The following is a 26,419-nucleotide window of genomic DNA, read 5'->3' on the forward strand; positions in this document are numbered from 1 at the left end:
TCCTCTTGCAGGAGCGCAGACGGGTGGCTGAATCGTGCTGCACTATACACAGGAAATCCTCCTCCTTCAGCAGCTATAAGGCACCTCTCTCCAGAGTAACTGGTTCATTTGCCTTTCTATTACACTTTGCTGGGAGAGCCGGAGAGATCTGCTAAAAGGGAGAACCAGGATGCTCCCGAACACTTTTCTTCACCTAAATCATCTTGCCCTGTTCAGGCTTAAGTAGCAGGACCACGTTTCTTGCTTAGAAATCACCTGCTTAGCCATAATTACCATATAAACAGCATCTCACGGGAGCCAGGAAAGGAGAATTTCCAGGACTAATCTCTTGCCCCTCCAGCCCACCACTAAGTGGCTGAGCGCTTTCTAAATCAAGCCTTGCTCCCCAGGAAGCCTCACCTGGCACCTTTATACTCCAGCCCCTCTTGTCTTTTTATCACTTCGGTACTGCCATCCCACAATTTATTGTAAAAGCTCCACCACGGCAGAGATAATTAACAGGAGCCTCGTGTTACACCTTCCCCTTTCTGCTTTTCATAAACTCAAGCTCTCAGCTGGCGGCGAGGTGGGCAAGGCAGACCAGGCTCCCTTCCAAGGGCCTGCCAGAGCTCCACGTGCTGTGAATTTACAGCCACCGCTCCTGCCGTCAGCACTTAGAGCACTATTTTCTCTCCCCCAGCACCTCATCTCTGCTATCTTGGGCTTCCCAACTTGCATCAACCCTTCCCCCCACTATTTACTCTTTTTCCTGCATAGGGACCACGTTTCATTGTGGTTGGCAACACATCAGAGCTTCCACGCAACAAGAGACCTCGGAGTGGAAAAGCAGGAGACAAAAGGACTATTACCGGGTCCCCAGGTCGGCAGCAAGTGGCCTGAGCGGGGTCAGAGCTGCCTCTGCCGGGCTGAGGAGCACGTTAGCGAAGCGCTGCCACTCTGTAGTGGATCCTGTAAGGATCGGAGCCAAAGCTCATGGAACTCATAGGCAGACACAGGCTGTCAGGCTGTTTCCACAGGCAGTATCTTACCCTACCCAAAGCAAGTGCTTGGACCCACAGCAGCCTGCAGCTAAAAGCACGAGGCGAACAAATCCGCGCTGCCCAGGGGCTTCAGGCATGTGCACAGCAGCCACGGCTCTGCTGCCACACAAGGATTTGGTCATCTACCCTTGAACCACACACCCAAGCTGGAACATGGGGCACTGCCAGCACCCCTGAAAGCCATCCTCTCTCCCTTTCTGAACCACATCCCAGCTTCTGTGGCATCAATTCACCGTGCACAGCTGTGCTGTGTCCACATCCTGACCACTGCTGTCACCCACAGAGCTCTGCTATCACCCAGCTCACCCAAAATGCTCCCGCAAACCCCAATCCAAGTCAAAATTTTTTAATCTCAACCTGCAAACACCTTCTCAACAAGAGTTCTGCGCATCCCTGCCCAGTTCTCACGAGGGAGTTTGAATCTCTGGCAAAACCAACAGCAGTTGAATTTAAAAGATGCCAAACTGGAGACATGCAAACAGCCAAAAGCAGCGGCAGGAGCATCACCCCCCGCCTCACCTCGGCAGGCTCCAGCCTCATACCCACTTACCCAGCACACACACACATTCCTGGCTGCCAGAACAGACAACAGGCCCTATTTCCTGGCTTACTGCTGTCCTACTCAGCACTGCACTAACCCTGAGGTATAACAGACACTTCACCCAGTTACACCCCACCCTGAAGGCACTGAACCCCTCATTTACACGTCGCAACACTGAGGTTTAAGCTCCAAACACCCAAAGGCCCGTGAACAAGAAGAGGAGGGCAGCACCAGCAGCCTCCATCCCCTCCACTCCTGCCCCAGGGCCTGGATGCGGCCACAGCTGCATCCCATGGGGGGGCAGACCTTGGCCTGGGAAGTCTGCTCTGATGGGGAGCACAGCGGGGCAGCTGGAGGGGGCGGGGCAGCTGGGGGGGGCAGGCCCCGACACAAAACGCTGCCGCCTCCTCCAGCCCGGCATGAGAGCCCCCCCTTCGCTCCTTAGGCAGCCTCCCCCCTGAAATCCCGCCCTCCGTCCCTCCCAAACAGACCGCCTCCTGGCAGGGAAGCCTCCCCGGCAGGAGGGTGAGCACCACGGCCTGACACAGTTCGGGCGGCACCCAGCTCACATCCAACACCCCCCCCCCGGGCACGCTGTGCCAGGCACCCCGACCTCTCCAGCCCCCAGCCCCGGCGCTCCGCCCGCCCCCGCTCCCGCCCCTCCCGAGGCCGCACCTCCGGAACGCGGCCACCGCCCCAAAAACACGGGCTTGGGCACCGCTATCCCCCCCCTCCCGCTCCCGGGGGCCGTGGGGACACTCACACGCCGGAGCGTGGCTGCCAGCCGGGCTGCTGCCGCTGGCAATGAAGCAACGGACACAAACGTTCCCGTGGCAACGGCGGGACGCGAGCGAGGCCCGTGCGGCAGCGCCCGGCCAGCCCGGCCTGCGGGCCCGGCCAGCCCCGGGCAGAGCTGACCAAGCGCCGCACCTCGGCGGGGAGTTACTACCCGCTCGCTCCTGCGCCGGGACCGAGGAAACCGGCGCCACGGGCGTGGGGCAGATGCCGCTTGATGATAGCTCAGAGCCCAGTTCAACCAGCTCACTGCCTTGCCGGCGTCTCCTGACCCCCGGCCCGGCTCTCCGCACAGCCTGGCACCCACATGCAAACCACAAGCAACAGGCTCTGACACTCAGCGCTCCCCACGTTCTGCTTCCCACCAGCTCCAGCACCCTCCAAGCGATGTTAGAGTCTCAAGTGCCTCCTGCCTGCCCCACCGTGCACTGCAAGCAGCTCCTCTTGCAGGAGCGCAGACGGGTGGCTGAATCGTGCTGCACTATACACAGGAAATCCTCCTCCTTCAGCAGCTATAAGGCACCTCTCTCCAGAGTAACTGGTTCATTTGCCTTTCTATTACACTTTGCTGGGAGAGCCGGAGAGGAGATCTGCTAAAAGGGAGAACCAGGATGCTCCCGAACACTTTTCTTCACCTAAATCATCTTGCCCTGTTCAGGCTTAAGTAGCAGGACCACGTTTCTTGCTTAGAAATCACCCGCTTAGCTGTAATTACCATATAAACAGCATCTCACGGGAGCCAGGAAAGGAGAATTTCCAGGACTAATCTCTTGCCCCTCCAGCCCACCACTAAGTGGCTGAGCGCTTTCTAAATCAAGCCTTGCTCCCCAGGAAGCCTCACCTGGCACCTTTATACTCCAGCCCCTCTTGTCTTTTTATCACTTCAGTACTGCCATCCCACAATTTATTGTAAAAGCTCCACCACGGCAGAGATAATTAACAGGTGCCTCGTGTTACACCTTCCCCCTTCCTGCTTTTCATAAACTCAAGCTCTCAGCTGGCGGTGAGGTGAGCAAGGCAGACCAGGCTCCCTTCCAAGGGCCTCCCAGAGCTCCACGTGCTGTGAATTTACAGCCACCGCTCCTGCCGTCAGCGCCCCCAGCCCCGGCGCTCCGCCCGCCCCCGCCCCTCCCGAGGCCGCACCTCCGGAACGCAGCCACCGCCCCAAAAACACGGGCTTGGCACCGGAATCTCCCCCCTCCCGCTCCCGGGGGCCGTGGGGACACTCACACGCCGGAGCGTGGCTGCCAGCCGGGCTGCTGCCGCTGGCAATGAAGCAACGGACACAAACGTTCCCGTGGCAACGGCGGGACGCGAGCGAGGCCCGTGCGGCAGCGCCCGGCCAGCCCCGCCTGCGGGCCCGGCCAGCCCCGGGCAGAGCCGACCAAGCGCCGCACCTCGGCGGGGAGTTACTACCCGCTCGCTCCTGCCCCGGGACCGGGGAAACCGGCGCCACGGGAGTGGGGCAGATGCCGCTTGGTGATAGCTCAGAGCCCAGTTCAACCAGCTCACTGCCTTGCCGGCGTCTCCTGACCCCCGGCCCGGCTCTCCGCACAGCCTGGCACCCACATGCAAACCACAAGCAACAGGCTCTGACACTCAGCGCTCCCCACGTTCTGCTTCCCACCAGCTCCAGCACCCTCCAAGCGATGTTAGAGCCTCAAGTGCCTCCTGCCTGCCCCACCGTGCACTGCAAGCAGCTCCTCTTGCAGGAGCGCAGACGGGTGGCTGAATCGTGCTGCACTATACACAGGAAATCCTCCTCCTTCAGCAGCTATAAGGCACCTCTCTCCAGAGTAACTGGTTCATTTGCCTTTCTATTACACTTTGCTGGGAGAGCCGGAGAGATCTGCTAAAAGGGAGAACCAGGATGCTCCCGAACACTTTTCTTCACCTAAATCATCTTGCCCTGTTCAGGCTTAAGTAGCAGGACCACGTTTCTTGCTTAGAAATCACCTGCTTAGCCATAATTACCATATAAACAGCATCTCACGGGAGCCAGGAAAGGAGAATTTCCAGGACTAATCTCTTGCCCCTCCAGCCCACCACTAAGTGGCTGAGCGCTTTCTAAATCAAGCCTTGCTCCCCAGGAAGCCTCACCTGGCACCTTTATACTCCAGCCCCTCTTGTCTTTTTATCACTTCGGTACTGCCATCCCACAATTTATTGTAAAAGCTCCACCACGGCAGAGATAATTAACAGGAGCCTCGTGTTACACCTTCCCCTTTCTGCTTTTCATAAACTCAAGCTCTCAGCTGGCGGCGAGGTGGGCAAGGCAGACCAGGCCCCCTTCCAAGGGCCTGCCAGAGCTCCACGTGCTGTGAATTTACAGCCACCGCTCCTGCCGTCAGCACTTAGAGCACTATTTTCTCTCCCCCAGCACCTCATCTCTGCTATCTTGGGCTTCCCAACTTGCATCAACCCTTCCCCCCACTATTTACTCTTTTTCCTGCATAGGGACCACGTTTCATTGTGGTTGGCAACACATCAGAGCTTCCACGCAACAAGAGACCTCGGAGTGGAAAAGCAGGAGACAAAAGGACTATTACCGGGTCCCCAGGTCGGCAGCAAGTGGCCTGAGCGGGGTCAGAGCTGCCTCTGCCGGGCTGAGGAGCACGTTAGCGAAGCGCTGCCACTCTGTAGTGGATCCTGTAAGGATCGGAGCCAAAGCTCATGGAACTCATAGGCAGACACAGGCTGTCAGGCTGTTTCCACAGGCAGTATCTTACCCTACCCAAAGCAAGTGCTTGGACCCACAGCAGCCTGCAGCTAAAAGCACGAGGCGAACAAATCCGCGCTGCCCAGGGGCTTCAGGCATGTGCACAGCAGCCACGGCTCTGCTGCCACACAAGGATTTGGTCATCTACCCTTGAACCACACACCCAAGCTGGAACATGGGGCACTGCCAGCACCCCTGAAAGCCATCCTCTCTCCCTTTCTGAACCACATCCCAGCTTCTGTGGCATCAATTCACCGTGCACAGCTGTGCTGTGTCCACATCCTGACCACTGCTGTCACCCACAGAGCTCTGCTATCACCCAGCTCACCCAAAATGCTCCCGCAAACCCCAATCCAAGTCAAAATCTTTTAATCTCAACCTGCAAACACCTTCTCAACAAGAGTTCTGCGCATCCCTGCCCAGTTCTCACGAGGGAGTTTGAATCTCTGGCAAAACCAACAGCAGTTGAATTTAAAAGATGCCAAACTGGAGACATGCAAACAGCCAAAAGCAGCGGCAGGAGCATCACCCCCCGCCTCACCTCGGCAGGCTCCAGCCTCATACCCACTTACCCAGCACACACACACATTCCTGGCTGCCAGAACAGACAACAGGCCCTATTTCCTGGCTTACTGCTGTCCTACTCAGCACTGCACTAACCCTGAGGTATAACAGACACTTCACCCAGTTACACCCCACCCTGAAGGCACTGAACCCCTCATTTACACGTCGCAACACTGAGGTTTAAGCTCCAAACACCCAAAGGCCCGTGAACAAGAAGAGGAGGGCAGCACCAGCAGCCTCCATCCCCTCCACTCCTGCCCCAGGGCCTGGATGCGGCCACAGCTGCATCCCATGGGGGGGCAGACCTTGGCCTGGGAAGTCTGCTCTGATGGGGAGCACAGCGGGGCAGCTGGAGGGGGCGGGGCAGCTGGGGGGGGCAGGCCCCGACACAAAACGCTGCCGCCTCCTCCAGCCCGGCATGAGAGCCCCCCCTTCGCTCCTTAGGCAGCCTCCCCCCTGAAATCCCGCCCTCCGTCCCTCCCAAACAGACCGCCTCCTGGCAGGGAAGCCTCCCCGGCAGGAGGGTGAGCACCACGGCCTGACACAGTTCGGGCGGCACCCAGCTCACACCCAACACCCCCCCCCGGGCACGCTGTGCCAGGCACCCCGACCTCTCCAGCCCCCAGCCCCGGCGCTCCGCCCGCCCCCGCTCCCGCCCCTCCCGAGGCCGCACCTCCGGAACGCGGCCACCGCCCCAAAAACACGGGCTTGGGCACCGCTATCCCCCCCCTCCCGCTCCCGGGGGCCGTGGGGACACTCACACGCCGGAGCGTGGCTGCCAGCCGGGCTGCTGCCGCTGGCAATGAAGCAACGGACACAAACGTTCCCGTGGCAACGGCGGGACGCGAGCGAGGCCCGTGCGGCAGCGCCCGGCCAGCCCCGCCTGCGGGCCCGGCCAGCCCCGGGCAGAGCTGACCAAGCGCCGCACCTCGGCGGGGAGTTACTACCCGCTCGCTCCTGCGCCGGGACCGGGGAAACCGGCGCCACGGGCGTGGGGCAGATGCCGCTTGGTGATAGCTCAGAGCCCAGTTCAACCAGCTCACTGCCTTGCCGGCGTCTCCTGACCCCCGGCCCGGCTCTCCGCACAGCCTGGCACCCACATGCAAACCACAAGCAACAGGCTCTGACACTCAGCGCTCCCCACGTTCTGCTTCCCACCAGCTCCAGCACCCTCCAAGCGATGTTAGAGTCTCAAGTGCCTCCTGCCTGCCCCACCGTGCACTGCAAGCAGCTCCTCTTGCAGGAGCGCAGACGGGTGGCTGAATCGTGCTGCACTATACACAGGAAATCCTCCTCCTTCAGCAGCTATAAGGCACCTCTCTCCAGAGTAACTGGTTCATTTGCCTTTCTATTACACTTTGCTGGGAGAGCCGGAGAGGAGATCTGCTAAAAGGGAGAACCAGGATGCTCCCGAACACTTTTCTTCACCTAAATCATCTTGCCCTGTTCAGGCTTAAGTAGCAGGACCACGTTTCTTGCTTAGAAATCACCCGCTTAGCTGTAATTACCATATAAACAGCATCTCACGGGAGCCAGGAAAGGAGAATTTCCAGGACTAATCTCTTGCCCCTCCAGCCCACCACTAAGTGGCTGAGCGCTTTCTAAATCAAGCCTTGCTCCCCAGGAAGCCTCACCTGGCACCTTTATACTCCAGCCCCTCTTGTCTTTTTATCACTTCAGTACTGCCATCCCACAATTTATTGTAAAAGCTCCACCACGGCAGAGATAATTAACAGGTGCCTCGTGTTACACCTTCCCCCTTCCTGCTTTTCATAAACTCAAGCTCTCAGCTGGCGGTGAGGTGAGCAAGGCAGACCAGGCTCCCTTCCAAGGGCCTCCCAGAGCTCCACGTGCTGTGAATTTACAGCCACCGCTCCTGCCGTCAGCGCCCCCAGCCCCGGCGCTCCGCCCGCCCCCGCCCCTCCCGAGGCCGCACCTCCGGAACGCAGCCACCGCCCCAAAAACACGGGCTTGGCACCGGAATCTCCCCCCTCCCGCTCCCGGGGGCCGTGGGGACACTCACACGCCGGAGCGTGGCTGCCAGCCGGGCTGCTGCCGCTGGCAATGAAGCAACGGACACAAACGTTCCCGTGGCAACGGCGGGACGCGAGCGAGGCCCGTGCGGCAGCGCCCGGCCAGCCCCGCCTGCGGGCCCGGCCAGCCCCGGGCAGAGCCGACCAAGCGCCGCACCTCGGCGGGGAGTTACTACCCGCTCGCTCCTGCCCCGGGACCGGGGAAACCGGCGCCACGGGAGTGGGGCAGATGCCGCTTGGTGATAGCTCAGAGCCCAGTTCAACCAGCTCACTGCCTTGCCGGCGTCTCCTGACCCCCGGCCCGGCTCTCCGCACAGCCTGGCACCCACATGCAAACCACAAGCAACAGGCTCTGACACTCAGCGCTCCCCACGTTCTGCTTCCCACCAGCTCCAGCACCCTCCAAGCGATGTTAGAGCCTCAAGTGCCTCCTGCCTGCCCCACCGTGCACTGCAAGCAGCTCCTCTTGCAGGAGCGCAGACGGGTGGCTGAATCGTGCTGCACTATACACAGGAAATCCTCCTCCTTCAGCAGCTATAAGGCACCTCTCTCCAGAGTAACTGGTTCATTTGCCTTTCTATTACACTTTGCTGGGAGAGCCGGAGAGATCTGCTAAAAGGGAGAACCAGGATGCTCCCGAACACTTTTCTTCACCTAAATCATCTTGCCCTGTTCAGGCTTAAGTAGCAGGACCACGTTTCTTGCTTAGAAATCACCTGCTTAGCCATAATTACCATATAAACAGCATCTCACGGGAGCCAGGAAAGGAGAATTTCCAGGACTAATCTCTTGCCCCTCCAGCCCACCACTAAGTGGCTGAGCGCTTTCTAAATCAAGCCTTGCTCCCCAGGAAGCCTCACCTGGCACCTTTATACTCCAGCCCCTCTTGTCTTTTTATCACTTCGGTACTGCCATCCCACAATTTATTGTAAAAGCTCCACCACGGCAGAGATAATTAACAGGAGCCTCGTGTTACACCTTCCCCTTTCTGCTTTTCATAAACTCAAGCTCTCAGCTGGCGGCGAGGTGGGCAAGGCAGACCAGGCCCCCTTCCAAGGGCCTGCCAGAGCTCCACGTGCTGTGAATTTACAGCCACCGCTCCTGCCGTCAGCACTTAGAGCACTATTTTCTCTCCCCCAGCACCTCATCTCTGCTATCTTGGGCTTCCCAACTTGCATCAACCCTTCCCCCCACTATTTACTCTTTTTCCTGCATAGGGACCACGTTTCATTGTGGTTGGCAACACATCAGAGCTTCCACGCAACAAGAGACCTCGGAGTGGAAAAGCAGGAGACAAAAGGACTATTACCGGGTCCCCAGGTCGGCAGCAAGTGGCCTGAGCGGGGTCAGAGCTGCCTCTGCCGGGCTGAGGAGCACGTTAGCGAAGCGCTGCCACTCTGTAGTGGATCCTGTAAGGATCGGAGCCAAAGCTCATGGAACTCATAGGCAGACACAGGCTGTCAGGCTGTTTCCACAGGCAGTATCTTACCCTACCCAAAGCAAGTGCTTGGACCCACAGCAGCCTGCAGCTAAAAGCACGAGGCGAACAAATCCGCGCTGCCCAGGGGCTTCAGGCATGTGCACAGCAGCCACGGCTCTGCTGCCACACAAGGATTTGGTCATCTACCCTTGAACCACACACCCAAGCTGGAACATGGGGCACTGCCAGCACCCCTGAAAGCCATCCTCTCTCCCTTTCTGAACCACATCCCAGCTTCTGTGGCATCAATTCACCGTGCACAGCTGTGCTGTGTCCACATCCTGACCACTGCTGTCACCCACAGAGCTCTGCTATCACCCAGCTCACCCAAAATGCTCCCGCAAACCCCAATCCAAGTCAAAATCTTTTAATCTCAACCTGCAAACACCTTCTCAACAAGAGTTCTGCGCATCCCTGCCCAGTTCTCACGAGGGAGTTTGAATCTCTGGCAAAACCAACAGCAGTTGAATTTAAAAGATGCCAAACTGGAGACATGCAAACAGCCAAAAGCAGCGGCAGGAGCATCACCCCCCGCCTCACCTCGGCAGGCTCCAGCCTCATACCCACTTACCCAGCACACACACACATTCCTGGCTGCCAGAACAGACAACAGGCCCTATTTCCTGGCTTACTGCTGTCCTACTCAGCACTGCACTAACCCTGAGGTATAACAGACACTTCACCCAGTTACACCCCACCCTGAAGGCACTGAACCCCTCATTTACACGTCGCAACACTGAGGTTTAAGCTCCAAACACCCAAAGGCCCGTGAACAAGAAGAGGAGGGCAGCACCAGCAGCCTCCATCCCCTCCACTCCTGCCCCAGGGCCTGGATGCGGCCACAGCTGCATCCCATGGGGGGGCAGACCTTGGCCTGGGAAGTCTGCTCTGATGGGGAGCACAGCGGGGCAGCTGGAGGGGGCGGGGCAGCTGGGGGGGGCAGGCCCCGACACAAAACGCTGCCGCCTCCTCCAGCCCGGCATGAGAGCCCCCCCTTCGCTCCTTAGGCAGCCTCCCCCCTGAAATCCCGCCCTCCGTCCCTCCCAAACAGACCGCCTCCTGGCAGGGAAGCCTCCCCGGCAGGAGGGTGAGCACCACGGCCTGACACAGTTCGGGCGGCACCCAGCTCACACCCAACACCCCCCCCCGGGCACGCTGTGCCAGGCACCCCGACCTCTCCAGCCCCCAGCCCCGGCGCTCCGCCCGCCCCCGCTCCCGCCCCTCCCGAGGCCGCACCTCCGGAACGCGGCCACCGCCCCAAAAACACGGGCTTGGGCACCGCTATCCCCCCCCTCCCGCTCCCGGGGGCCGTGGGGACACTCACACGCCGGAGCGTGGCTGCCAGCCGGGCTGCTGCCGCTGGCAATGAAGCAACGGACACAAACGTTCCCGTGGCAACGGCGGGACGCGAGCGAGGCCCGTGCGGCAGCGCCCGGCCAGCCCCGCCTGCGGGCCCGGCCAGCCCCGGGCAGAGCTGACCAAGCGCCGCACCTCGGCGGGGAGTTACTACCCGCTCGCTCCTGCGCCGGGACCGGGGAAACCGGCGCCACGGGCGTGGGGCAGATGCCGCTTGGTGATAGCTCAGAGCCCAGTTCAACCAGCTCACTGCCTTGCCGGCGTCTCCTGACCCCCGGCCCGGCTCTCCGCACAGCCTGGCACCCACATGCAAACCACAAGCAACAGGCTCTGACACTCAGCGCTCCCCACGTTCTGCTTCCCACCAGCTCCAGCACCCTCCAAGCGATGTTAGAGCCTCAAGTGCCTCCTGCCTGCCCCACCGTGCACTGCAAGCAGCTCCTCTTGCAGGAGCGCAGACGGGTGGCTGAATCGTGCTGCACTATACACAGGAAATCCTCCTCCTTCAGCAGCTATAAGGCACCTCTCTCCAGAGTAACTGGTTCATTTGCCTTTCTATTACACTTTGCTGGGAGAGCCGGAGAGGAGATCTGCTAAAAGGGAGAACCAGGATGCTCCCGAACACTTTTCTTCACCTAAATCATCTTGCCCTGTTCAGGCTTAAGTAGCAGGACCACGTTTCTTGCTTAGAAATCACCCGCTTAGCCGTAATTACCATATAAACAGCATCTCACGGGAGCCAGGAAAGGAGAATTTCCAGGACTAATCTCTTGCCCCTCCAGCCCACCACTAAGTGGCTGAGCGCTTTCTAAATCAAGCCTTGCTCCCCAGGAAGCCTCACCTGGCACCTTTATACTCCAGCCCCTCTTGTCTTTTTATCACTTCGGTACTGCCATCCCACAATTTATTGTAAAAGCTCCACCACGGCAGAGATAATTAACAGGAGCCTCGTGTTACACCTTCCCCTTCCTGCTTTTCATAAACTCAAGCTCTCAGCTGGCGGTGAGGTGAGCAAGGCGGACCAGGCTCCCTTCCAAGGGCCTCCCAGAGCTCCACGTGCTGTGAATTTACAGCCACAGCTCCTGCCGTCAGCGCCCCCAGCCCCGGCGCTCCGCCCGCCCCCGCCCCTCCCGAGGCCGCACCTCCGGAACGCAGCCACCGCCCCAAAAACACGGGCTTGGCACCGGAATCTCCCCCCTCCCGCTCCCGGGGGGCGTGGGGATACTCACACGCCGGAGCGTGGCTGCCAGCCGGGCTGCTGCCGCTGGCAATGAAGCAACGGACACAAACGTTCCCGTGGCAACGGCGGGACGGGAGCGAGGCCCGTGCGGCAGCGCCCGGACAGCCCGGCCTGCGGGCCCGGCCTCACCCTGCCTGAGGGTGGATGTGGGAAGCTTCCCGTTTCCATGAAGAGTGCTGGGATCTGAGGTTGTCAGATGCTCCTCACGAGCTATGGGGGGAGTTTGGGGTTTCCACCAATGTCAGCTTCACCCTCCTTTCCCCATGTAAATCAGAAAGCTGTAAATAGCCTCTAGACGAGCAGGGATCTAAAGTTTGTGTGCTGAATCTCCTCCCAACTTTGAGGAGGAAGTTCAACAGGTTCAATGTCCTTATTCCCCTCTCAGTTCAGCGATCACAGCTGGGCTACACATTCAGCCTGAATTGATCCCTGTGCTGCAATGCTCTTTTACAGCAACGTAGATGATGGAGCAGGTCACCCCCAATTTGTGCTGGAATCCTTCAGACCTGGGGACTGCGGGGTGGGAGAGGCTGGAGAACATATCTGGTGGGTCTGGCAATCTTGAATACATCTTAAGAGCTTTTCTGCTTGCCCAAGGCCAGCTCTTCTTATTTCTGGGGAGCTCTGAGTGGTATTGCTCCTTCCCAAAATGGGGATACTGGTGTCTGAGCACAGCTGAGGCTGCATGTGCTACTGCAGCGCTGCTGGCAGGCAGCAGTGAGTTGAGGGACAGGCACGTAATTAGCAACTGCACCTATTTTAATGGCATCTTCCCTTCCTCTTATGTGAATCTGTACCCTAAGTCATTGAGTCAGTGATGAAGAATTAATTGAGTGGTTGTGGTTGCCATTAGAGAAACAGCAGTCACCCCCTGCCACGCTGCTCAGAGATGGCTTTTGTTCCGTGCTTTGCCCTCCCTGTTTGTGCCAGAACAGTAGGTGGGTACAGACCTGGGAAGATGCAGCTTCACCAAACACCCAGAGCAGGACCCTGGGTTGGTGTTGGTGGAGCAGCAGCAGCTTGTTGTCCATCCCACCGAGTGTCTCACCTGCAGCCCTGGTATTTCCCTGGGGTTGTGTGTCCTTCTGGAGTTGGTCTGGGGAGCCGAATCCTGCTGGGTGGGCCCCTGCGCATAGTCAGAGCTGCAGCCACGTTGGCAGTTGTGGTCCTGGTTTTTAATCTTACATAGAGGCTTACTGCAGAGGCTGGGCTAATAGTAACTTGGAGCAGCGTCTGCCCTGACAGCTCTGGGTGGGAAGACAAGTGTTGCCTCCATCAAGTAAACAGCCATGAGAGGCACAGTGACCCTTCGGGGCTAATTACAGCAGCCTGGGTTAGTCTGGGCTGTTCCAGTGCTGCATGTCCATTGGGAATATGGCCCTGTGCTTCTCCTGGGGACCCAGAAGGCTGATCCTGGAAGTTTTTCACTTCCTATTTAGAGATTTTAATTGTTTTAATATATGGCTTGAGACAAACCAGGTTGCTAGAGCAGCAGCACAGCTTGCTGAGGATTGTTTTTTGTGTCTCCTCATCAATGCTGTTACAATACTCTGCCATGTCCTATGGGGAAAAAATCATCAGAGTTATCACCATGTACCTGAAATATGCTCACAGTGTGGAAGGTGAAGTTGTTACTTGAGGCTGGTGGCTGATGGAGACTGAGCTGAAAAACACGGGACTTGGGGTATGTGGAGGGTCAGCCCTGCCGAGAGCCGTCGCCGGCAGCGCTGTGGCCAGTATGGCAACGTCAGTCTGGCCACAGCAGCAGTGAGAGTGCTCAGCTCTGGCTGTCACATTAGAAAGAGCTAAGGAGTTGGCAGCAGATCATTTTAGGCTCCTGGGAGAAGGGCTGGCTCCTCCAGGAGATGCAGATTCACCGCTGTCCAAGACAAAGTATTGATGCTTTTGATGCTGACTGGGGCAAGGCAGGAATAACTTGTCTGGGGAATGTGGGCATGTTCCCCAGGGCATGCAGCATGGGCCTTCCTGCTCAGAGCTGATTTGTAACCTGAGTTTCACCAGCTGTGTTACTGGGTGTGTGGGTTACGTGAGCTACGCTCCCAGGAACTCTGCTGCCTGTTTGAGGAGGTTCTTGGGGACACAGCTCAGTGACAGGTTACAGAGCCACTGCTACACACAGGTACCTGTGGATTTCCTCTTCTATACATGGCCCCTCGTGCTCTCTCCAACCCTGCTCTGAGCTGCCCTTGCCAAGCAAAGAGTGAATGAGACCACTTGTGTTGGAAGCCTTGGCTGGCCCTACAGCTCTGTACATGAGGCAGTTGGAGAGCACCCAGTCATAGTCCCCTCTGCTCCACAGTCAACATCTCCTCTGGCAGCCAGATTCTCCTGGAGTTGAGTGGCCTGTGAGCTAATCCTGGTGGCAGAGCCCTCTGCTCTTTGTTTTGAGGTGTGCTGCTGATGTGCCCGTCTCCACCCTGGCATCCAAATTCAGCAGCACTGCTGAGCACCGTGCATCTCCCTAGCAAGCTGCCTTCAGGGAGTGTGAGGGGGTGCCCCAGGCAGCTTGGGTGCAACCAACTGACCACTTTCCTCTGTCCTGTGACAAACAGTTTCTCACCAGCTTGGATGTCTCCTCCATAGTCTTCTTTCTGACAGTTTCTTGGCTTCAATGTTCTTTTTTGCTTGACACTGTTAATACTTCCCCCCTCCCCGTGCCATGCAAGTGGCAGGATGTTACTGGTGTCTGTGCAGCTGTGAAAAAGGCTGCTGGGCTTCCTTAACTCAGTGCATGGGCGAAGCTGTGATCTGGGGGGACCTGAGCCAGGGACCTAAGTGGCTGATTCCAGAAGCACAAGCTTGAATTCCACGGTCAGCTGGGTAACCCTCAGTGAAGTGTCTTCTGCGAATCCGTTTCAAACTAGAGATGAGGTGCTTGTCCTTCAGCTGCTGGCTGCTCCCATACTTTGTGCAGTCTGTGAGCATATAGGGTGCTGTGCCTTTCACTGCCCTGGAGAGTTAAATCCCCCAGGGAAAGGAGCAGGCAGAGCCAGGTCTGCAGGAGCAGGGCTGAGCTGCCTTGCGATTTCATTCTTAAAACACACTGGCAGGTTTAAAGCTGAAGAAGAGGAGATGAGTGAAGAAAGGTGAGCAATGAAAGCTTGCCTCAGGATGTTCAGCCCAGTGGGATTGTGGGGGCAGAGAGCTTTTGAGTCAGACCTCCCACTTTGTGCACACCTCAGTGAATTTTCAGGCCGAGTTGCTGGGAGGGAAGTGTCCATGTTTTGTCCTGACCTATCCAAGGTTAGTTTAAAAAAACAGTTGTTGCCCTGTGAGGGTGATGCAGAAGTATGAATGGTTCTTGTCCCTTGTATGGCTGCTGAGGCTGGAATGCTTTGGGAACTCCCTCCTCTGCTGGTGCTGCCTGCCCTGCACCCCAAAGCAGCGTCTCCTCTGACAGCTCCTCGCAGCCACCCTGTTGCTATGCAGACACTGCTTCCTGCACGTAGCCAGCTGTGTTGCTCCCTCATGGGAGGAGAACAAGCATTTAGCACCTGCCAGCCCTGTGGAGGCATGTCTCTGCCTCCTTGGGCACCAACAGGATTAGTTTTGCAGTTGGTTACATGATGCCTGCCAAAATAGCAGGCAAAGCTGAAGGGGTTGGGGGCTACTTACAGGTTTGATGTTGGCTCGTGCTCTGTGTGCAGAAGGGAGACCAGCCCAGGTCTGTATGGCCTCACACAGTCAGTGCTGGCAACAAGCTGAGCAGATGGTTGAGCTGGGTCCGAGTGATCCTCACGGTGATGGTTCTGATAGTTTTACCGCCAGCCAGCCCTGGGAGCAGAGCAGGGGATGTGTCTGTAAAGGAGCCTCCTCCTCACCCTGCTGGGCTGGGCAAAGGGGCTTTGGAGCCTGCTGTCAGGGCTGCATGGGGCAGCTGCTGCACAGGGCTCTGTCCTTCAGAGCCTTCTCCACTCCCCAGCTGCTTGCTGGGGCTGGGCACCACTCCCTCTTCAGCAGGTGCGTTGTCTCCGACCACCAGCATCACAGGGCACCTGGAAGTGAGGGGAGGAAGGGGCACAGTCAGGGCTTGGCCTGGGTGGGCTCCACTGCCCTGGAAACCCCCACGCCATGCCAATGTGACTCTTACCGCAGTGTCTTGGCATTGGGCACGGTCCCAGGCCGGTTGATGTCCAGGTCCCTGCGGCTGATGGAGAAGAAAGAGGGCCAGTATGAGCCCTACAGGCAGGTGCTGCCACCAAAGCGCAAGAGCCGGGGCCTCACCAGCTCTGGGAAGCAGCACTGAGCCCCCTGTTCCAGCACCCCATGGCCACCTCTGCTACAACTTGAGTAGAGCTGACACTGTGGGTTGCTGCAACCAGCAGCGTGGCGAGGTTCGCAACCCTCTTCGTGCATGGGATGGCATCTCTTCCCCCTGCCCCAGACCTGTTCTAGCACCCAGCACAGGCAGAGACACAGTAACACGTGCCTGTGGCAGAGGCAAGGTGCCACCACTCCCACATTCCTGTGCCAGGTGATGACAACACCCTACAGGGGTGAGGGTTCTCATGGTGGCCTCGGGGCCACCTACCAGCACTGTGGCCCCTCACCTTGGCACAGATGGGGGGGCTGCCTGCTGGCAGGGACTCCTGAGGTGCTCACCTGTTGTACATGTTGAGGAAGAGCTGGAGGTTGAACTGGTTCACCACGCTGCCAATCTGCTGCCGATAGCTCTGCACCAGCTCCGTGTTGTTCACCAGTTCTTCCTGCGTGAGCAGGAGATGGAGATCAGGGCAGGCACTGCTGCATGTCACAGAAACCCTACTCCCCCAGACCAGTCCATAAGGTGCCAGCCCGTGATGTGGAGGAGGAGGATGCTGGGCACAAGTCACATACACGTCGAGGCTAAGCCCCAGATCTGACAGGAGGGATGCCAGCAGGGCTGCACTAGTCTGATCCCTGGGAACAGTGTAGGGCCAATGGCACTGTGGCCTGGCAGGCAGGGCACAGGGAGGGGGCCAGCTGCAGGGCCAGCAGGATGCACAGCCCTTACCTGGCTAAAGAGGTGGGACAGAACAGTGTCTGGCAGCGTGCTGGTGAGGCCAGAGAGCTGTGGAGGGAACATAAGAAGTTAACATGCTGCTGTGGCTGGCTCCTGCCCCAGGGAGTCACTGGGTGTGGGAAGGGGGTTGGGACCCTGCCCACCTTGGCGGCTGCCCAGTCAATCCAGCCTTTGCCATTGGGGTCGATGTTCATGAGGACCAGTCCTTCAACCAGATCGGGGAAGATGAGCTGCAGTGAGCAAGAGGGATGATGCTCAGCAGGAAGGGGAGGTGCACCCTGTGCAGCCCCTGACAAGCACCACTGCCCCACTGCACAGACATCGTACAGGGATGACATGCCCCATCCTTGGAGAGATGGGAGACCTGTGACTTCCCAGCTGCCATGGCACTGCCACCCTGGCCCCCCTCATCCCTCCAGCAGTCTTCACAGTGGCACAGCCTGGCCAGGGTGTCAGGTCCTGTTCTTCCCCATGCTCAAGGCTGACTGCAGGTATGGACAACTCGGGGCCAGCCCACCCCAGCCCCAGGCTCACCGCAAACTTGGCCAGCACGTAGGCTCCTGCCCCAACACCAATCCCGATCACATACTTGAACCTGGAAAGCAGAGAGGTGCATATGGGGGGACAGTGGGCTCCAGCGTGGGTTCCCTGGGGGTCCCCTTCACCCACAGCATGGGGCACAAGAAGACACACTGGGTGCCAGCTTACAAGGACAACTCCCCCAGCCTCAAGCCCCTGCCTGTCTCCCTGCCCCATGCCCTCAAACTGACAAACATGGAGTGGACAATGACTCACCCAAAATGCTGTACCACACTGGGCAACATGGCAGCCAGCTGGTCCATGGAGGGGTACTGGTACCTGGGGCACAGGACAGCAGTTATGGGACCCATGCAGAGCAGGAAGGCTGGGACAAGGAAATGCCACCCACCCACACACCCAGCCCCATTGCCCACCCCCAGCCAGTCAGTGCCTTGGGCTTGGCACAGTTCAAAGAGACCTGAAGGCAGAGCACTACTGCCCAGGCAGTGACAACCCAGCGAGCAGGGAGGTGACATCCTGGAGGGCACAAGAAGCTGGCACCTACCCCTGAGGGAACTGCGAGGCTCCTGCCTGCTGGCCTGGCGCATCCACATGGCAAACCACAAAGTGCTTCGTGATCTCCTGCATGTCCTCGTAGTTGAAGAAGGTGTTGAAGCAAAGCTTGTCTGTCAAAGGTCAGGTGGGGATCAGAGACCAAACACCCTAGCACAGGGGCAATAGAGAGAGGTTGCCTGCCCTCCCACTGCTCTTCAACTGGGAGGTGACATGCCACCAAAATTCTACCTCCTTTCCCTCCGGGCTCCTCATCTCCACAGCAGAGACCACAGCCACTGTCAGCAAGGGCTGCATCCCTCCTGGTGATGGGAGGCATGGGGATGGATGGACACAATGAGGAGGAGGAGTTTGGAGTGAGCCTCATCAGCATGGAGGGGTGGGACTGGGGGATGCAAAGCCAGGAGTTGCAGGACCACCCGGTGGGCAGCATGATTAGCAGTCAGGATATTATTTGCCATATCCTTAATCCCCAAGGGATTTGCTCAAGAAAATACGGGATTTAAGAAATGTCTGCAAATCTCCCTGCTTGGAAACAAAGAAACAGCCCCAGCACTGCTGTGGACAAGCCACCACCATTGCAGCAGGGTACAGCCATTGCCAAGGCCTGGAGAGATGCTGTCCCATGCCATCAGTGCCAGGACAACCTTCCTAAAACATGGGGCTGAGGCAGGTTGTAACATCCATCACAACCAAAATGACACACCCCTGGACAGGAGCGTGCTGCTGGAATGGTGAGGCAGCTCACAGAGCTGCCAGTGGCTTGGCCTCAGCTGCCAGTGCAGGGGGGATACACTTCTTCCAGTTCACAGGACACTGGGCCTCCCAGCTCAGCTGCGAGAGCACAGCCCAGGGCAGAGGTCTGGGGTGCGGGTCCAAGGCTGCAGCCTAACAGAGAGCACAGCATCCACATCGGGAGCCCTTGCTCAGGGCCCCTCCTTTCCTGTTACTCCCCATCTCCTTTAGCCCCCACTACACCCTGCCGTCAGTTGGGTCCGTGCTCTGAATACCAACAGGCTGGTGGTGGCAGGGCCTGACCCAGCATCCCCTGCATCCCATCCTGCCTGGCATGGGCAGGTGGACAGCTGGCACTGGGGTGGCCGAGCACTCCTGGCTGCACTTGGCCCAGACATTGGGTTTGGCTGAGTATCCAAACCCTCCTGGTTCTCTCAGATGCCTGGGGAGACCCAATGCAGCCTGGGGACCTTCCGCGGGAGGAGGCAAAGGAGCTGAGTCAGGGGCTTTTGGTCACCATTCCAGCACCCCATGCAGCACCAGGACTGCTCCTGCCTGCCCCTGCACCCTATGGCCCAGGAACCGGCACTCACGGTTGAGGCCCACGTCATGGTACGTCAGGATGGCCGGGCGATTCCCCTTGGGTGAGCCCCGGATGACCACGTGCAGCAGTCCGTAGGGGGTCTCAATGTCATGTTCCTGGGGGAAGAGGAGAGATGGGGTGACACCTGCCTGCCCCAAGACATCCTCTCCTGCCCTGCCATCTCACCCCTCATCGCCGCTTCCTTAAGCAGCTGGGTCCCACGGGAACACAAGGGAAGGAGGTGCGGCCATCCTGGGAAAATCCAGCTCTGGGCATCCCAGTGGTGGCAGACAGCAGGAGAAATCAGATACCAACAATCCCAGCCTCCAACAGGGAAGGGGAAGGGAGGGATTGCTATAGGATAACAGGATTTAGGATTGGACAGGTCCCAACATGGGATGGGATCACAGACTAGGATCAAGGAATAGAGGACTGGGATGGGATGGGATATCCAAGAGGGTGTGGGAGAGGAGGATCGCAGGTCAGGACAGGATAGGACAGGAGATCTTTCAGGGTCTAAGATGGAGAGATTTTTGGCAACAGGGTCACAGTATGGCCTGGATTCCCTGTGCCTGGGAGAAACCGGCAGAGATCAGACCCTGGGAAATGCTGCAGCCTGATCTCAAAATGACAGCTAAAGTAACCTTAAAAAACCCTTGCTCTGAAATGGCTGTGCCCCCATACAGAGACCAGACCTGCCCCGTGCCTCAGTTTTCCTGCCTGGGACAGCTGCAACCTCACCTTCGTGGCCATTGTCCCAGGACAGCAAGGGAAACTGAGGCTGTGAGCCCAAGATCTGTACAAGGCATTGCCCAGGGACAAGGGACCCAGGGTCCAGACACCACTGCCTGCCAGCCAGCCCGCTGGCAGGGACCACAAAAGGGGATGCTGGCAAGGTGCCCAACCGGCCTGGTCCTCTCTGCAGGTACTGGCAGCCTCATGAAGGAGCTGGTGGGAGGGGAGCAGGGATGTGGGCGCTCCCACAGCTCACACGCCGCCAAGGACTCTGAAGGACACAGGCCTGCAGTGGGAGGAACCCCTGAGGACAAGATCTCCTCACTGCAGTGCCTCCTGCCATCGAGATCCACTGTCCCTCAGCAGGTACATGGTGCCCAAGGGCAGTTCAAGGGCTCTGTGGAGACAATACTCCACTTCTCAGGGGCACCTTGACCCTGGCCCTCATCCTCCTCCTCTCCACAGGGCTGTGTCAGGCAGCCAGCAATGAGGGGGACATCCCCCTGCAACAAGATGTGGGGAAATTGAGGCAGAGAAAGGACCTGGCCCAAGGTCACAAAGCAGGAGGCATCCATGAGGTCTGATCCTGGGCACAGGGCTGCCTTCATCCCCATTGTGGCCCCAACAGCTCAGCCTGCAATCCCATCACAAAATCACATGCCCAAGGTGGCAGCTCCTTCCCCAGCAATGCTTCCCCACCCCCTGACAAGCCACGCACATCTCTGCCCGTGGTGCACCCTCTGCAGCATCGCTGGGTACCGCAGCCCCACTCCTTGCTGCAGGGGTGCTCGCAGATGGGGAGAAGCTGGGGATGCAACAGTGAGGAGCTGCAGGGGGGCAGGGGGGTGGGGGGGTCCACTGGCAACCCATGGCCCCAGCAAGGAGGAGCGCAGGGGTGCCTGAGAGAGTCCAGCCCTGCCCAGGTTACCCCTTCACCACTGCAGTGCTCCCACCTCGCTTGCCTGCCCTCCATGCCAGCCTGTTGTCATTGGGTGTTGCTGTTGCTGCAGAGACTAGGAAGTATCCCAGGGATTGCTTCAAAACAGCAAGAGACCCTCTCCTTCTGCAATCTGCAGCATGTCCCCCACCATCAGCAGCCCACAGCTTGCAGCTGTCCCTGCTCGCCTCGGCCTCAGCACCACATCTCCGCTGGGCTCAGGAAAGACGCTCAAGGACAATGCGTCCCCGAAACCCGGGGCACGTCAGGGATGCGGCAGGACGGCTGGGGGAAGGAAGGGCTCCCCGGCAGCAGGTTTTCTCTCCCCCCCCACCCCTCCCCCAACGCCCACCTCGCCCACACCAAGCCCTCCCGGGTGCAAAGATCCAGCCTGGGCAATCGGGGGAGGTACTGGGACAAAACTCCCTGGGCAGGGAGGGCAAACAAGCACGGGGACGGTGGTACCTACCCCATCCCAGCACTCGGGCATGGCGAGGAACGAGGTGGACGAGGATGCGCAGGCAGGGTGGGCTGAGCACCGCGTCCCGACGTGGGGCACGGCGGTGTAGCAGGCTGGGGCGAAGCAGAGCTGTGTGCTGGCTCAGCCCCTCGCCTCCATTTATAGCGGAGACCCAGCCCTGCGCTAAGCCCTCCCTCTCCCATCCCCCTCCATGGGATGCGCAGCCCCGGCAGGTTTGGCCTCCATTGCAGGCAAGCGCTGTGATGGAGCCAGCACATTGGCTGTCGCAAGAATTATTCATGCTCCAATTGGCCCCAAATACCCTTGTTTATGAAGAAAAAAACCGCCTGGAACCATGCGGTACCTGCTCCATCTTCCCTCCTTCAGCAGACAGACAGGCAGGGCTGCCCGGACAGGGTTGCACCCGCACCCCTTGCAACACAGGCAGCGTCTCGTCGCGGCAGAGCCGGACAGTGCTCGCCCACACCCATCACGCACACACACAGAGCTCCAGCCCCATGCCAACACACGGGATGATGCCTAAGTCTGCAGTTGCCCTGACCAAGGCCCTGCAGCAACACACATGCGCCAGGACACACACACCCCCCCGAACCGACACTGGTACCTAGAGGGGAAGGACATGCACAGGAACATGTACTGACACAGGGACCAGGCAAAACCATGGCCCCCCACCCCCCCCAAGTCTGTGCACACAGACTTCAGAAAAATAAATGCAATGGCCCATACTGCAGCACATGCACCCCACAAAATGCTTGCACACACCCCACACCCTGCGTGTCTGCATCAGTACATGTTCCTGTGCACGTATGTGCATGGGCATATGCATGTAAGGAGCACGCCTGCTGCATCCTTCTCCTGCGTGCTTAGTGTGTATGCCACGGGCATCCCACATGCCCATGGATGCACAACAACCTGCACACATGCAGAACTACATGCACATGCTCACAGAGGGGCACAGGCATGTACACATGTGAACACTGCCCAGGCACCTGTGAACCCAACCCAGCAGCACAATCATGCAGCCTGCTGCAGGATGCTGGCACACAGGAGACATGCAGGATTTAGCCCCAACCTGGGCATCACCAGTGGCAGGTAAACAAGGCAGGAGGCAAAACAGCCCAGCAGCACTGAGGGGGTCAGATCATGTCCCTGAGCCAACATGTGCTCTGGACACATGCAGCTTGTGCCCATGGGTGGCCTTGTGCCACCACAGTCCCCAACCTCTCTGCAGGCTCCGGGTGCCATCCCCCCGCCTTCGGCACAACCAGCGCCTGGGCTGCTCCAGCACAAAGCTGGGCCATTACCAATTTAGCAAGAGTCCTGCAGTCTATCCAGTGCCTGCCCAAAGGGGCTGGAGACCCACGTGCCAGCACCAGACCATTGCAGCATCCAGTGAAGACCCTCCAGCCCCCCCACCCACCACATGATGCTCGGTGCCAGCTGCAGTTTGCCATCACATCTGCATCATCCCCACCCAGCAGCTCACCACAGCTTGCTTCCACCATACCTGGTACACAGAGCAGCCACAGGCTGAGGAGGGTTCCAGCTGCCTTCACCAGCACATGCATGGGCTTCCCTGTCCTTGGCTTCACCCAGCAGGATGGTTCCTGTGGAGTCTCTGGTGTCTAATAACATTTTTCCCTAGGGAGAGCCCTTTCCCTGACCTGGATAAACAACCACCCAGAGATGGTGGGGAAACACTGAAAGCAGCGTCCGACAAACAAGTCAGGGCTGGGCAGCCAGGGGGTCTGAACGTGGGAGAAAAGACAGACAGACGGACTGGCAGCAAGATGGCATCCATCGTGCCTCCACCAAAGAGCCTTCCCTCTGCATTGTTTTGTCCCACGGGGAGCTCAGACCCAAGCCTGGAGAGATGCACCTCTGCTGCTGAAGGACCACATAGGAGGAGAAAGCCCAGCTCCAAAGTGGTTCCTGGCACAAATACAAACTGTTTGTGGGTCAGGGTGCCATTTCTGCTTTTCTCAGCCAAAGAGAAGGAGCAGCCACAGCCCCCAGGAAAAAGCAGGAGGTGCATGAGCAAGCAAAAAAAAAGAAGTGGCAAAATGAAGGAGCAAAGGAGTGGAAAACCTAATGTGAAGTGAGGCATGAATGAAAAAGTGTAGCAGGGAGATGGGAAGGATGAGCAAGGCTGCCTCTGCTTGAATAGCAGTGAACAACATCCCCACCCCATGGTGCTAGCCCATCCGCCTGGCAGGTGGCTCAGACCAGGGCAGGTCCAGGGCACCCAGGTCCTGGGGCAGAGGCACCTGCCCCCCTGCACCATAGCTTATGCCAGCACCCCAAAGAGCTTTACTTTGGCTCGTGGTGGCAGCTGGGGGCCCCCACTCCTGGCCACTGCTCCAGCCAGACCAGAGCATCTCGGCAAGGGAGCAGCAACTGGCTCTGGGGAGGAGCAGAGGGACAGCAAAGAGTGAAGCGGGACTGGACTGACCAAAGAGGTCAACCTAGAAAATGGGGTAAGATCTCCCCAAAGAAGGGTAAGCAGCCCCCAGCCTTTGCAGGAAAGCAACCTGCAAAAGGCCAGGGTGAGGGAAAGGAGGGGGTTGCCCCAGCACAGCCTGGGATGCTCATCCCATCCCCACCCTGAGGCTCTTGGAGAGGAACCAGGAGGGCACAGGGCCTGGCTGGCTTGGGAAATGCCACTTTGACCCTTTCACAGTTCATTTTTTAGGTACTGAGTGCATGCAGGTTGTTCATCACTGTGGCATTTTCTGTCGAGATCCACTCCATCTGGGCAGCACCAGGGACCCAGTTCTGCATCACTGTGGGCCAATCCCTGTAACACCATCATGAGAAGATGGTCCTGGAGCAGGTGCTGCTCTTGAGCATGCCCTGCACACTCACCAAGTCCTGCCTGCCCCAGCACAGCTGTGAGAGCCGTACTGGTGCCCGTGGCACACTGAGACCTCCAGGCAGCCTGGCACTGCCACCTTCCTGGGTACCGCTCTAGGTCTGTCAGAAAGGGAACATGGGCTCCCCTGCCCCTCTCCCAGGACAACTGAAATCCAGATATATTTTATAGGTGTTGCTGTTTCAGTGCCAGACCTGATAGGGCTCAGCCTGCACCACTTGAGCCCACCCTCCCAGCATTCCCACCTACTGGCAAAGCAGCAACACACTAGTGTCCCCTGGGAGAGGGATGCTTGGGGAGAGGACCAGGGAACAAGCTGAGGTCCAGCAGCCCCACTATCTTCCCTGCCCCTCTACCAGCACCCTGGTCTCTGCAGAAGGGTGGGATGTGGTGTGAGATGAGCTTGGGCAGAGGTGTGAGAGCAATGAAAATAAGCACAGGAGCCAGGCTGGAGCTGAGCCCTCACAAGCCCCAGGGCCACATCATGGGGCTCCTCTGGAGAAGCAAAGCAGAGGTACAGGGCAGGCGCCAGCCAGGGGAGCAGAGGTGCCCCGCTCTCTGAGGAGGAGGGGGGACCAGTGCCCCAGTCCTCCAAAAGAGAAAGAGGCTTTCAAATATCCTTATGTAAGTGGGGAGCTCGCATTGCCTGGGAAACCATTGCCATGGCAATGGTAGAGGGGCTGGAAAAGCAGCTTGGCCCTCCTGGGAAGAAATTTCCTCTTTTAAAGAGATTTTTGTCCCTGGCCCATTGCCAAGTGCCCCCCCCCCCCAGTCACATCCAAGTGCCAGCACACAGCACTCCTGACAGCATGCCCCCCCCCCCACCTGCTCCTGCCAGGGATCACAATGGATACACAGCCCCATGCACACACTGACCAGGCACTGCTTCCCCACAGAACGGGGGGGCAACAATGCCCCTCAGTCCACTCAGCACCCCACAGCCTTCCCCAGCCACAGGCTTCCCCACGTGGGACCCAGGGGTGGGGGCACCCACATGGCCAGTCCTACCTTCCAATCCATGTCCACAGTGGAGAGGAAAACATCCGAGTTCTCCTGGGAAGAGAATGAGCTGTTAGGGACAGAGGCATCCCCCCCACTGTCCCTCGCTCCCACGGTGCCCTCCTCCCACCCAATAAATGAAGCCCACTGACACCACAAGTCCCCACTTCCTGGGGCAGTGCTGGCTGCAGGGGGATGATGCCCACACATGTGTACACACATACATGCCCGTCTACCATACATGCGTGTGTTAGCATGTATGTCACACACAGGGCACGTCATCACACCAAAACTGAGCCTGGCCTCACCCCTGCACCAGCACAAACACCAGCACAGCCCTGCACACAGACAGGCACTGAACACCAACAGGCATGTGCACGTACCGGTGCACCCCCACCCCAAACCCCCACCTGTGTCCTGGCCACCCCCGTGCGGGAGCCAGAGCCACCACAGCCACCAGACTCACCAGCTCGGCATCCTGGCCCCGCAGCAGCGGCTTCTCCTCAGTGAAGCGCAGCTCGTGCAGCCCTGCCATGGTCATCTCCTGCAGCAGCAGCCCTTCCCAGAACAAGGGGGACATCAGGACCCACAGGGATCCACCTCAGGCCCCTTTGTCCCAGCACCCCCCCCCCCCGCCCCCATTTCCCTGCTCATGGGGATGGGACCCAAATTAGCTTCACTCAATCCGTATCACAGGAACTTGGTGCTTTGGCAGTGAGTCCCTCCATTGGAAGCTGGTGCCTGGAGGAGCCTGGCTCCCAGTTCCCACCCAAATTGAGTTCTCCCAGTTAAGGGCAGACTTGTCTCCAGGATATAGTCTTAGGCAGACCAGGAGTCCAACCCAATCTCCATGCTGGTTGCCTCTGTAAGCCTCAGCCAAGGGCAAGAACATCCCAATTCCCATCCCAGCTTCCAGCATCATTCAGAGAGTGAAAATCCCATGGTTTTTCTGGTTTTAGGCTGCAAGCAGGCATGGGTGGGACAGGGGGAGACATCCCTGCATGGACAGAGCAAACAGCAATGTTTCCCAGCCATGCTGGGATGCTCCAAGCGGAGCAGAGAGGTAGCCAGACATTTGTGCTGCAATGATGGAAGAAAACCAGATGTGAAGCCTTTACTCCCAAACTCTTCTGGCCGGTGAGGCAGGTGCTGGCCAACCATCAGCTTCTATTCCAGCCCCCACATCCTCCTGCA

The 26,419-nt window shown here is 58.6% G+C and overlaps 2 protein-coding genes across 2 annotated transcripts in view; one reads left to right on the forward strand and one right to left on the reverse strand.

The window, feature by feature from the left end:
• The window catches only part of LOC311196741 (protein NDRG4-like), a gene marked incomplete at both ends in the record, with an annotated part of 721,213 nt that overhangs the window by 532,700 nt on the left and 162,094 nt on the right, over positions 1-26,419 (forward strand).
• Positions 14,738-25,778, reverse strand: LOC311196719 (protein NDRG4-like). The gene is made up of 12 exons (XM_084270335.1): positions 25,692-25,778; positions 25,235-25,279; positions 19,212-19,317; positions 17,876-17,996; positions 17,587-17,649; positions 17,326-17,386; positions 16,935-17,021; positions 16,783-16,839; positions 16,392-16,495; positions 15,880-15,936; positions 15,405-15,784; positions 14,738-15,254 (listed from the first exon to the last, which is right to left on the reverse strand). Exons 1-11 carry the CDS (start codon positions 25,764-25,766, stop codon positions 15,607-15,609), a joined length of 954 nt encoding a protein of 317 aa, XP_084126461.1. The 5' UTR covers positions 25,767-25,778; the 3' UTR covers positions 14,738-15,254; positions 15,405-15,606.

Source organism: Gallinula chloropus (assembly GCF_964237585.1).
Source record: "Gallinula chloropus genome assembly, chromosome: 13".
Lineage (NCBI taxonomy): Eukaryota > Metazoa > Chordata > Aves > Gruiformes > Rallidae > Gallinula > Gallinula chloropus.

Coding starts and splice junctions, on each gene's coding strand:
- LOC311196719 (XM_084270335.1), bottom strand. CDS start 25,766: ATGACCATGGCAGGGCTGCACGAGCTGCGCTTCACTGAGGAGAAGCCG. Junction 25,280..25,691: donor GGGGCCAGGATGCCGAGCTG/GTGAGTCTGGTG, acceptor TTCTCTTCCCAG/GAGAACTCGGATGTTTTCCT. Junction 19,318..25,234: donor CTGTGGACATGGATTGGAAG/GTAGGACTGGCC, acceptor CTCTTCCCCCAG/GAACATGACATTGAGACCCC.